The sequence below is a fragment of the Monodon monoceros genome, unplaced genomic scaffold, assembly GCF_005190385.1.
Source record: "Monodon monoceros isolate NGI ecotype Baffin Bay Population unplaced genomic scaffold, NGI_Narwhal_1 Super_Scaffold_20, whole genome shotgun sequence".
NCBI lineage: Eukaryota > Metazoa > Chordata > Mammalia > Artiodactyla > Monodontidae > Monodon > Monodon monoceros.
The window spans coordinates 27005556-27018285 of record NW_021703777.1 but is presented as its reverse complement, the minus strand read 5'-3'; the positions used below and the strand labels follow the sequence as shown (position 1 = coordinate 27018285).

Sequence of the window (12730 nt, the reverse complement as noted above, 5' to 3'; positions counted from 1 at the left end):
TTGCCTTGGCAAAACAGGTCTGCACGTCAGGGAAAGACCGTGTAGCTTTCACGATGGGGAGGAATAAACCCTCAATAACATGAAATTATGACCATTTCTGTGTATACGTACACTTTACAGAGTTCATTTTTCTGAAAATGTAACAAATCAATGGTATATGCTGCTTGGGATTCAAACTGTGACCCGATCGTCTCCAATACCAGACTCCACGTGCCATGCATATTAAAAAAAACTTTTTGGCAGCAGAAAAGCACAAACATTTCAGAAATGGGGGAGGGGACTTAGGTCCTTAACTGTTAAAATTCGACAACAGCTGCACCAGTCACCAGAGAACGTCTGCCTCTAACAAACATTTCTTGCAAAGCATAGGCAGGTCAGGCTCTGGGCAGTGCTCGCAATACAAGTGCCCGATTCCAGGCTCTGGGAGCACAGAGCATAATTTAGCATTTGAGGGAGGATACACATCAGGAAAAGAAATGACTGCTTCTCTGAAATGATTAAATCCCCCAAATACTAAGATATTTGACGATGGCTTTTATGATGTCGGCATCAAATCAGAAGTTTGCACCGGAAGGAAAGATTTTAAAACCTCATTTGCAAGGTCTCCGAGCAGAAGCTAACACATTAGTGAAATGATCTTTCATTCCAGGCTGGGAAACAACATACAGCATAAGTCCAGAACAGCTGTCCTGGGCAAAAGTGTTTGAAAATGTTAATAAAGACAGAAGGAAATATTGTCGATCTGTATATTATGGGAAATCTCTGTTCATATAAATGCCACCGTTCTTCTTTACGTGCCAGAGAGGGGCAATTCCCCAGCCAGCACGCTGTTGGTCCCAAGTGAGCACAGTGAGGGACACAGCCGTGGGGAGAAGCATGCACCTGTGACAAGGGGCCATAAGCTACAGCACTGGGCCGGGAGGACATCACTGATCATGAGGAGGGTTCGAACTGGACCCTGTTCGCTCATCACTCTTGGTCTGAGAACTACGTGTCAGGCCCCACGCCTGCCCTGGGGACACCCAGGGAACTATAACAGCTCTTTTCCATGAGCACCCAGTCAGGTGAGAAGAGAAAGACAAACTGATGATCATGACGCAGCGTGATGACCGCCACACAACAGAGAGGTGGCCAGGGTCCCACAGGAGAACAGAGGAGGGAGCAGCTGCCACGTGGGCAGCCAGGGAGGCTTTCCGCCCGGAGCCCATGGCGCCACTGTCAGTATCATCACGCCCTCCCTACATCCTGGCACAGTCGGCGCTGCGCCAGGCACAACCGGCACGCGTTAATTCACTCATTCCCAGCTATGCTACCGCTCCACGTGACACATGAGAAGCCGAGAGCAGAAAGGTGACGGTGACTTACTCAAGGTCAATGTCGGGTCAAAGTCCCGTTTTGACAAGACCGCACGGAGCTCACAGCCTCAAGTCCCTCCGAGCGAGCGGCTGGAGTGGGACACAAGGAGCTGAATGGAGACACAGGAGAGTCAGAGGCACTCACTGCGCAGGTCCACTGAGTCAGATGCTCACAGGCAGGGCGACTGAAGGATTTTAATCACACCGATTCCAACTGCATGAGACACCGCCACTCTACACAGACCCTGGGTTCCAAAGACAGCCCTGGCAGTATGCCCATTTGCAGTTTCCTAATCTCCCTCAGCTTGTTTCTTTTTTTGTTTTTTAAAAAAAGGAGGCAGGGCTTCCCTGGTGGCGCAGTGGTTGAGAGTCCACCTGCCGATGCAGGGGACGCGGGTTCGTGCCCCGGTCCGGGAAGATCCCACATGCCGCGGAGCGGCTGGGCCCATGAGCCATGGCCGCTGAGCCTGCACGTCCGGAGCCTGTGCTCCGCTACGGGAGAGGCCACAACAGTGAGAGGCCCGCATACCGCAAAAAAAAAAAAGAAAAAGAAGGCAGGAGGGGAATGGGGAGAGAGGGGAGGACACTTCTGACTCTCAGAGGCTGGGGCAGAGCTGGCATTATCAGCCTGGGCTGAGAGTCAGCCACAACTGAAACCTGGGGGAGTAAGTATCTCCCTGGTCTCAGTTTCCTTAGCTAAAATGAAAGTAAGTGTTGACAGGCTGGGTGGCAGTAAGATGTAAATAAGATGACAGGTATAAAGCACCCAGCAGTGACTGGAGAACAGCGAGTACTCAACAGGTGAAGCCCTTCTTATGAGCATTAGGTATATTGCCTCTGCTTTCCAAGCTTACATCTTCACCAATGAATCATTTTCTTTACCAAAAGACAACGAACTCTGTCAAAGGGGGAAAACTATAAATATTAAGTAAATGTCACCATTGGGAGAAAAAAGTTGCTAAGTGCAGTATGATTGCATATGATCCAAGACTGAATCCTGGAACAAAAGGACATGAGTGAAACAATTAGTGAAACAGAAATAAAGTCTGTATGTAACAGTATTGCACCAGGGTGAATTTCCTGGTTTTAACCAAAGTACCATGGTTTGGTGTAAGATGTTAGTAGTAGAGCCGGGTGAAGGGTCTATGGGAACTCTCTATACTATCTTTGTAAATTTTCTGTAAATCTAAAACTATTTCAAAATAAATTTTTTTAACAACAGGTTGTAAAAAGAATAACCCCAAATAAATTTTTCAATCACTGAAGCACTAAAAAGCCTTTTGAAATTATGATCACACACTTGAAGGCATCCAAAAGCCATAAGGAAAACTTTTGGTTAGTTCAATGACATGAAAAGATTCCTAAGAGTTACATTTAAAAATCACTTGGACCGCCCATCTAAAACATGGCAATTAACCACAACTGTTGAGACTGGTTTTTAAGGAGCGTAGGCTTTCCCAAAAAGATCAGTCTTGTTTATAGATTAGATCGAGGTCAGCAAACTTTTTCTGCAAAAGGCCAGATGATAAATACTTCAGGGTCTGCAGGCTGTAGGTCTTGCAACTACTTAACCCTGCCATCATAGCAGCACGAAAGCAGTCACAGACACAATTGTGAATGAGTGGGTGGCTGTGTTCCAATAAAACTTTATTTATTAAAAAAAAAAACAGGCAGTGGTGGGCCACAGTTTGCTCACCCCTGGATGAGATGGATCAGACGTGAATCCATTTCGTAGTGGAGAGTTGGAAGAGGTGAAGATAATGATGGTAAACTCCCCTGGGCTCGGAAAGCCCACTCGCCTTCCTCCATCTTCACTGGCTTTGCGGCGTGGGGACTCCTGTGTGCGCCAAAAGCCGATCTGCAAGCACCCAGGGCTTTCCTGCAGCAGGAGCTCTCCTGACTAATTGCTCAGGATCACCTCCCATGCAGGAGGCAGACAGCCAATAGATCGAGCCAGCACGTAAAAGCAAGAACTTGGTCCCCCTTGAGGAAAAGGAGGGAGGTGGGCAGGGAGAGGAGGAAAGGCACGGAAGGAAATCTCTTGAACAGATAAGACAGAACCTTCTGAGGTTGGATACAACCACACTGAACACTCAGTCCTCACCCCCCAGGATGCTGGGTCTGCTGGGGGGTTTCCCTCCTTGACAAGAAAGGACACCACTAGACCTAGTCAGCCCCTATCTTACGAGGCTCACCCCCAGGCTGATCATTTTCTCGGGGTTTGCTATGAGAGAATTGAGAGTTACACCTCTGAATGCTCTTTCACTCAAAGTCCTCCTTGAATTGCATTTCTCTTCCTTCCAGATGATCACTGTGGAATCAGGGACCAGGCGTGAACTTCAGCTTGCTAGCCGAACAGAAAAGGAGCCGCAGCTGCGTTTCAGAGAATTATGGGGCTGTAGAGAGGTCTCAGCATTATGGTCCTGCAGGGCAACTGACGAGAATATTTCTACAAGCTCAATTCGTATGTGCAAGACAGCCACCAGCCAACGTGAGGGTGGAACATATAAAACAGGGGTTCCCAAGCACAGCTCAAAAGGGGTACAGCACTACTCTGCTAAGAAAATCCTCTGGTTACTTACCAAGCAACATGTTTTACGGGTTACCTGTGGTGATAGGTGAGCTTCCCATACTGCTCAGAACAGTTTAGAGAGCTGGCTGGGTCCCACTGGGAACCCTACGCCTTGGTCATGAGCTACCCAAGGGCCCTATTCTCCGAAGCTTCTACAGAGGACCTTTCTACACAGCGAGGCAAGGACAGGAGCTGCGGGTTCTCCTGGTATAACTACTGTAAATGCTGGAAACAATGCAACTTCAGGTCAACACTAAAGGCTTCTCCAGGACTAAAGAGCCTATTTTCCCTAAGCCATTTAGTGGGGAGATTACATAACTGATGAACCAGGAAGCTGGGTCAAGTTCAACTAAGAATATTAAATTAAGTTCTCGGAGGAAAGGAAAATGCAAGCCTAGGGCTCCCAGGGGAGCCGTGACTGGGTTTTATGACATGTGGTACCTTGAATCCTCACAACAATCAAGAGGGCTGGGTGCTGTTACTCCCCCTTTGCAGATAATCTTGCTAAGCCTTGGTTTGCTGACGTAATTTATATAAGGCCTCCAAGGTTTGAAGTGGCAGGAGAAGAATGCAAAGCCAGGCTTATTTGACTCTAAAATCAGTGCTTTACCAGTCTACACCATGGTCTTCCAACTCACAGAAAGCTCACGAGGCCCCTGCCTGCATTTCAATATTGAGACCCAGCCAACCAGTCCATGCACAGCAAATGATACATTACAATAGCAAAAACCAGTGAAACAAAAAAGAAAAGCAAAAACAAAACAAGACTAACGAGAAGACTTAATTTTTGTTTGTTTGTTTGTTTGTTTGACTCTTAAGCAGTAGAGCAGCTACTACAAAAATTCAGACCAGTGTCTTTAATTTGGAAAGTCAACTTTCATTACGGGGCTTTAAAGTTAGATGAATGACCAACCATTTGGCTTGAAAATAAAATCTCTGAATTTCAGAACCTGTAGTTAGAGCACAGCAAAGGAAGAGGTGAATCAGGCCACATGCAAGTGCCAAGTACACAATACAAATACCAAAAATACCCCAGCAGGACACAAGGGACATGTATGGAAGGCTGTGAGGATGCTAGGCGGTCAGTAGGGATGGCGTAATTTCTATACTGAGTTGGAGAGAAGATTGAAGAAGATATACAGGACAAAAGTTATCCACCACCACCACCCCAATGAGTGTGAATAGACTGAGGGTCGATGGCCAAGCACGTGGGCCCCAAGATTATCTTCAAGAGCTGTACCGGATATCATGTTACTCATGAAAAGATTACGGATGCTTCTCTGTTGCAAAATATCAAATTTCCAAGTCTCCCAGCTCTGCGGCAGGGGAGGATGCCCTCCTCCACAAATCTCAGCCAAAGGTGTTGGATGGTGAATGTGCCGCAATTCAGATTCAAGAGTTTATTCTCCATAGATAACTATAAACCACAGCAACATGTCTTAACACAGGGTCAGCGCTCCCTCTTCAGAACAAGGGCAGCGGCCAGCTGACAGCCACTGTTAGCTCACTGTGGGTCTCAGAATCGGGGGAAAACTACAATTGAACAACGTTCCCATGTGCCACCAGACTTTCCATACCGACAGTAAAACAAGTCCAAGGGAACCAGAGATCATGAGGGCAGACAGATCAGGGTCATAACCCTTCTCTGCCCCTTACTAGTCATGTGGCTTGGGGCAAATTTCTGACCTTCTTTGTGCCTCCATTTCTCTATCTTTAAAAATGAACATAGGGCTTCCCTGGCGGCGCAGTTGTTGAGAGTCCGCCTGCCGATGCAGGGGACACGGGTTCGTGCCCCGGTCCGGGAAGATCCCACATGCCGCGGAGCGGCTGGGCCCATGAGCCATGGCCGCTGAGCCTGCGTGTCCGGAGCCTGTGATCCGCAACGGGAGAGGCCACAACAGTGAGAGGCCCGCGTACAGCAAAAAAAAAAAAGAACATAGTTCTACCTCACTGGGTCTGATGTGAGGATCAACATGACATAGTTATAAAGCAGCTACAACAAAGTCTGTGGCCCCCGAGAGTTAATGCTCCCCAGTCTTTGATTCTGAGAAATGCAAGAGAGGATCTACCGCATCGAGCCTTCTCTGCAGCCTCTCACCACCAGCCACTGCTGATGCCCCCTCTAAGTCCCCAGCCCCCAACAGGTCCAGATGGGCTAAGCTCTGGGCAGAAGTCACAAGGCTGCCGGGGCTCACAGCAAGGCGGTCTACTCCTGCTCATTCATGTGCTTCCCTACGAGCTATCTTACACCTCCATCTTTCTGAACCCACCAGGGACTTTGCCGCTCACTTAGGTATGGGAGACTGGCTTCCAATCCACTCCTCACAGCACCCAGCGCCACATGAAGGCACCAGCTCTACTAGAGATGCCGGTCAATGGAACCCACCACTTTCTGTAACCAGGGTCCACCTACAGGTAAGCAGAGAAGAAAAGGTGCTCCCCTTATTAGGATATCATGTCCTAACTAGCCAATAAAGATGCTGGAAATGCCTATGATGGGCAATTCACTTTTGGGGGTTAAATACCACCGTCTCCTGATCTGTTTTTAAATATACATAACTTTTCTCCCCTTTTTACAAAAGCCATATGTGCTCATCTTAGTCAAGTTAGCAAAAAAGCAGATATGCACCCCCCAAAAAAAAAAAGAGAGAGAGAGAGAAAACTTTTAAAAGTTAAATTCCCTATTTTCTTTTGAAACAATCAAAATTTAAGACATCAACTTCTAGGGTGAACTGACTGCCCTGGCAGGGTTGGGAGCAGTAAAGTCAAGGAGCAACGGGGTTGAGGAAGCCCTCCCTGAAGGGGTGGAGGAGAGAGAGAACAGAAAGAAAGAGAGACGAAGGGAAGAGGCGAAGACAAAATTTGCCCATGACTGCTACTTATAATTTCTAAGTGTGCACCCAATTTCACCAAAACCTGTTAAAAATTGTTTAAGGTGATTATTTTTCTGAACTTCAGACAAATCACTCATGGTTTGTTGTCACAGACACAAAGCCAGTTTAAGGGGTACTTTGCTATCTCCCCGCAAAATTCATCAACTCCCTGAAAAGCAATCATGGAACCAAGTCAAGTAATCTCAAATGCCAAGTAGCTGTCTAGGGGAAACCTCTATGCGTTTGCCCAGTTTTTGCGAGTTATTATTTCATAGACCAGAATAAAGATGGTCACCAGTGAGCACACACAGAGTCTACAGATGACATGCACGAGGCTGTAAATGGGCATGGGAGCTTACCGTCTAATGACTTTAACCAACTAGCACCAAGCCTGGGGAGGCATGTATCTCTGATGCACAACAGCGGCTCAGGGCAGCATCGGGGATAGACGTGTTAGGAACACCTTCACATTCAGGATAAACCAAGCCAAGCCAAGCCAAGCCAAGCCTCTCACTGGGTGGGAGAGAAGGATCTATTGCCCTCCCAGCCTGCCAGAGCACACACTGAGTTACGTCTCGGGGTACCAACATTCCCAGCTACGAAGAACTATGCTAGGATGCTGCTGCCATCTTGACCACGGACACGTGCTAGCAGGAGGCACTCCTTTTCATTTGAAATCCGTACAGGAAGCAGATAACAACTCCTGGTATCTACTTACAAGAGATTTTCTTTTGTGGCAGGAAACCTAAAAGAATTACTTATCAAGGACCTGCCCCATCGTTTAAAAATGAAGAGAAAACTACTTTATTGGGGAAAAAATGACTTTGGAACATTTGAAATACCTTGACCTATGATGTAATGTCCTCCAAGGAGACTGAGCTAGCAATTCTTTACTGGCAATGAAGTCACCCATCACCTTACTTGAGTGTACAGGTAAGGAATAGCTACAGATTGACTGACTGCATTGAAGAATACCCACAAGTCATAAACATCAGCAGAAACCCAAGAAATCCAACTCCCCTGGATTGTTTTCTACCCGTCAGAGACTACAGCTGTAGTTACACGCTGCCTGTATCCGAATATCAGCTGTGGTAGGTTTTCCTGCGTAAGTTTGCTTTCTGGCAGCTGGGGTCACGGCATTTCTGTACAATAGAGCTACTGGGGTCCTATGTGATCTATATACATTTGGGCTTCATTTTTCAGGACCTAAGATAAGGCAAGTTTAAGTTTGGGAACAGAGAGTCACCAGTCTGGATTAAAACCAAGCAGTCCAGGCAGTGCCTCCTTTTTAAGGCTCTGAGAAGAGTTTTAATGACTACACAGCAACTTCGGTTTTATTAAAAAGGGCTCTTAATCAGATTTACTCAGATCCTACTATAATCAGTACTGTCAGCTGGTATGCAGAGATGATGGATTTAAAAAAAAAAAGAAACAAAAAGAAAAGCACATACAATGAAAACTAAATTTATAAGTGCTGAGGAAATACAGAAAAACGTTATAAAGAGAAAATGGTGAGATTAATTCTGTGAAATTCCCAAAGAGTTTTAAATTGCCTAAGAGACATTCAATGACACACAGAAAGAAATGAGATTTCCAAAAGAAAAGCATTTTTATAAATGCATAATAATTTAAATTGGAAATAAAATATTTATTAATAACTATGTCAATATCACTAAAAAGTTCAAAGAGTATGAGACCCAATTTTATTGTCAAGAATTTTATGATCGAGGGCTTCCCTGGTGGTACAGTGGTTAAGAATCCACCTGCCAATGCAGGAGACACAGGTTCAAGCCCTGGTCCAGGAAGATCCCACATGCCATGGAGCAACTAAGCCCATGTGCCACAACCACTGAGCCTGCGCTCTAGAGCCCGTGAACCACAACTACTGAAGTATGCGTGCCACAACTACTGAGCCCGCAGCCCAGAACTACTGAAGCCCATGCGCCTAGAGTCCGTGCTCCGCAACAAGAGAAGCCACCGCAATGAGAAGCCCGCACACCACGACAAAGAGTAGCCCCCGCTCGCTGCAACTAGAGAAAGCCTGTGTGCAGCAACGAAGACCCAATGCGGCCATGAATTAATTAATTAAATCTATTAAAAAATAATTTTATGATCGATCTTGGAGTGAGGGAAAGATTGGATAGTGTTATGCATCTAATGTTTGTGAACCCCCCAAATTTGCATGTTGAAACCCTACCCCCTCCCATGGGATGGTGTTAGGAGGTGGGGCCTTTGGGAGAAAATTAGGATGCAATGAGAGTGGAATCCTCATGAATGGGGTTAGTGTCCTTCTAAGATCCATGAGAGAGCTTGCTTCCGCTCTCTGCTCTCCATCATGTGAGGATACGTGAGAAGTGAGTAGTCTGTACACTGGAAGCAGCCTCCCACTTCAACCCAGCCAGGCTGACACCCTGACCTTGGACGTCCAGCCTCCAGAACTGTGGGAAATAAATTGCTGCTCTTCATAAGCCACTCAAGCAAAGTATTTTGGTTATAGCAGCCCAAACTGAATAAGATTGATAGATAGGCAGGCAGGCAGATGGAGACACTGATGTAGATACATAGATAGACACACACATATACTACTATCAAATAACAATAAAAGGTAAGTACTAACTAGTACTAGAAGGGGATCGTTTTCTAACATCACGTATTGGGTATAGACAGAGGAAGGGATTATTCCGCACCCTCCAGTAGACTAGAGCCCTAGAGAAGGCTACCTGAAAGTGAAAACTAAATTAGATCCTCAAGACAGGTCAAGATTGTCTTGAGCAGAAAGGAAGGGAGACATTTCAGGCAGAGGGAATCAAAGTTTGCAGGGGCACCCAAGGGCTGCTTGAAGACAGCAAACACACAATCCTAGGAAGAGAGAAGAGGGGAGGGGAGATGAAGGGAGGGAGGGGAGGGGGGGGGGGGGGGGGGGGAGGGGAAAGGAGGGGAGGGCAGGGGGGAGAGGAGGGGAGAGGAGAAAAGAGAAAAGAAAAAAGAAGGAAGCACTGTCACTTCTCCTACCTACAGTCCTCAGAGAAGTTGTTTACATCAGCACATGACCATGCGGGGAGGGGCGGACAGGAGTCTTTGTCAGGGTTTGCCAAACATCATCAGGGAAGACGTTAGAAATACGCATTTGCAGGCTCTCCCCAATCCTAAGCGTCACTATGGTGTGGGCCCAGCGCCGTGGGCTGCACAAGCCCTGCAGGGGGTCCTCACGGTCCTCAAGTATGAGAGGCGCTCCCCGACTTCATGAGAAATCTGCACTGAGGTATGCTTACCAGTAAGTCCTTTAAAAGACACACAGGAATTCTATTATATATATATGTAAGAGAGAGATGCGTTTTATCCAGTGCCCAGAAAACAAAAAATCAAGCTCTTCAAGTAGCAGGAAGTCTCCACTATAACAAAAATCCCCTTTCCAGACTTGTTTCAACTACTTATTTTGCCCCCTCCCTTTCGGGCCTCTCAAAGGTTGGAGTGCTTTCCATGACATTTTAAAATTTGTATGAAGAGGAAGCTGGGGGTATTCACTCCTCGTCTGATTTATGACCAAAATTATCAAGCTCTTCATGTTTCAGCCATGGATGTGCTGTGAACTGAGCATTGCCTACATCGTGGCTTGGAATGTCACTTCTCCACAGAACCACTGTGGAGTAAGAAACACTGCCTAAAATGCTCTCCACTGACTGTGACAGACACTTACTGACAGGAATAATTAGAGACCTGGCTTGTGCTTTAAAACACACACACGCGCACACACACATACCCCAAATTCCACTGCTAGAGTGCCCAGCATTGCAGAGGCTGGGTTCCTATGTTACCACTGTCACTGTTGCTTGTAGCACAAAAGTGAAAGAGTATTTTTATTTTGAAAAAAGAAGAGTAAAAATGACAGGCCTGTTTGAGTACTCTGCGGTTTAAATCCACAATACACAGTCTTCAGCATTTAAATATACATATAGGACAATTTTGAAGGGAAAAAAAAAAGCTCATCTGGAGAATGTGTACCCATATTTTGAGTTCCACTTGGATTTTCGGTTAGTTTTTCAAAGTCTTCAGGTCACCCCCAAATTTTAGCATACCAAACTTCTCCCAGCCTCTTGTAATACTTAATAAGTTCATAATGAGTTCATGTGAATCCAGCAGTAACTATAAAAAGCCAAGTGATGTGAGAAACACTCTCCAATTCCATTTAAAGTCCCAAGAATGCCCAGCTAGGGTAGAATGACATCATTATCTATGACTTATTTTAAGCAACTTTGAGTTTTTGAAAACATTTTTTTAACTTTAAAGACAGGATACCCAAATACTCTCAGGCTGAATTATAGATGTATTTTTGGATGTCATTTGATTGACTAATCAAGTAATGTCATGTAATTATTAGCAGAGTTCTTTTTTTTTTTTTTTTTCTCCTTCTCAGCATCTGTTTGAAATCTGATGCTCCGCACCACCACCAACCTGCACTTACTCCACAGCCTCAGGAAGCAGAGAAAGACAAACCCTCATGTAGTCAAACCAGGTCCATGGTATTTTGTTTGTATCGGTATTATTTGTCTTAATACACCTGAGCTGATCTGCTCATGGTTGGCACTCAACCAAACTGAGAAACTAAGATCGGGTATTTCATCCATCAATTGTCAATTATGCAGGGTGCTACGGAGTAAACAGAGCAGGACACTAGCATAAAGCTTGCAAAAATTCATATAACTAAGATATCATCCAATAGAAAGCCTGGAAAGTCTACTGATCACAACACACGCATTTGCATCATTCTAAAAGTCTGCAATAACTAGCGAGAAAACATCCCAAGCAGGACAACAGCAAACTTCCTTCATGCAACCCCAAACTGCCATGAATTGAACTTAAAACAGATTCGAAATAGCACCTGCCCACCCCTTCCATACTGGGAACACAGACACCCTATTAAAGAAAGGCCATGTTTTATGGACCCTCTCCTTTTGGCAGCCCCACTAATTAGAGAACAAAGGTCCTGAGGTCTAACGGCTTCAGTATCGACCTGCCACATAAACTTCAAAATGAAGGGCCACTTTCATTTCAGGGCCCTCCCTACCTCAGCACCAAACAGAAAAGCACAGCTACTTACGCAGTGGATGCCCAGTCCCCAAAGGTACCCCCATCTGCAAGAAGGTGGTTTTTGTCTGGTCCAGGGGGCCCATGGGCAGCGGCAGCCGTGGGAGATGGGGAGGAAAATGAGTCCAGGCTGCTGGGAGGAGTGTCCTCCTTAGGAAGATTGGGTCGGTCACCTGGGGAGGAGAAAAAGCCATCAACTTTCAAATACTCAGAGGAGGAAAAAAAAACCTCCACTAATAACTACATGGTATCACTCGATTAGTCAATCAAATTATATCCAAAATTACATTTACAATGCAGCCTGAGAGTATTTTGGTGCCCTGTCTTTAGGGATTTTGGTGTTTTTTATTTCAACCAAAGATGCTTAAAATAAATTATAGGTAATACAAAGTGAGGAGTGTTTTCCCCACAAGAAAAAACAATAATCAAAATCAGATCAAACGGAAGATGAAAGCCTTAATGGCGGCCACAGTGACCTCCTGGTCTCTAAGGAGCACAGTCATAAATCATTGATAACCTCGAAAACAATCCAGAGCAGTGCACCAGTCCTGCAGGGTCCAGCCTCTCACTTTCTAGTCACATGATGGCCCTTTAAGCCACTGCCAATCACCACCCAGTCATAACAAATTCAACAACTTGAAAGGGACCTTATCTTCTGAGCTGGTGTCTTGGATTACAATTTAATAGCCCAATTTATTAAATCCCGGACACAGAGAAGCTTCCATTTCCCGGTGAACATTAGGGAGGATGTTCTACAAGAACCAGACCCCTGCAGTGACTGCAGGGGATGACTTTAAACCCAAACGAAAATGCATTTCTTAAATGGGTTGCATGATTTATTCGTT

The 12730-nt window shown here is 45.7% G+C and overlaps 1 protein-coding gene across 4 annotated transcripts in view; it reads right to left on the bottom strand.

The window, feature by feature from the left end:
- ARHGAP10 (Rho GTPase activating protein 10) overlaps positions 1-12730 on the bottom strand; it is a 334513-nt gene that overhangs the window by 13905 nt on the left and 307878 nt on the right. For all 4 annotated transcript variants that reach the window (XM_029235052.1, XM_029235053.1, XM_029235054.1 and 1 more), the window contains one exon: positions 11899-12058. In XM_029235052.1, the coding sequence (XP_029090885.1) occupies positions 11899-12058 (160 nt within the window). The remainder of the gene's footprint in view (positions 1-11898; positions 12059-12730) is intronic.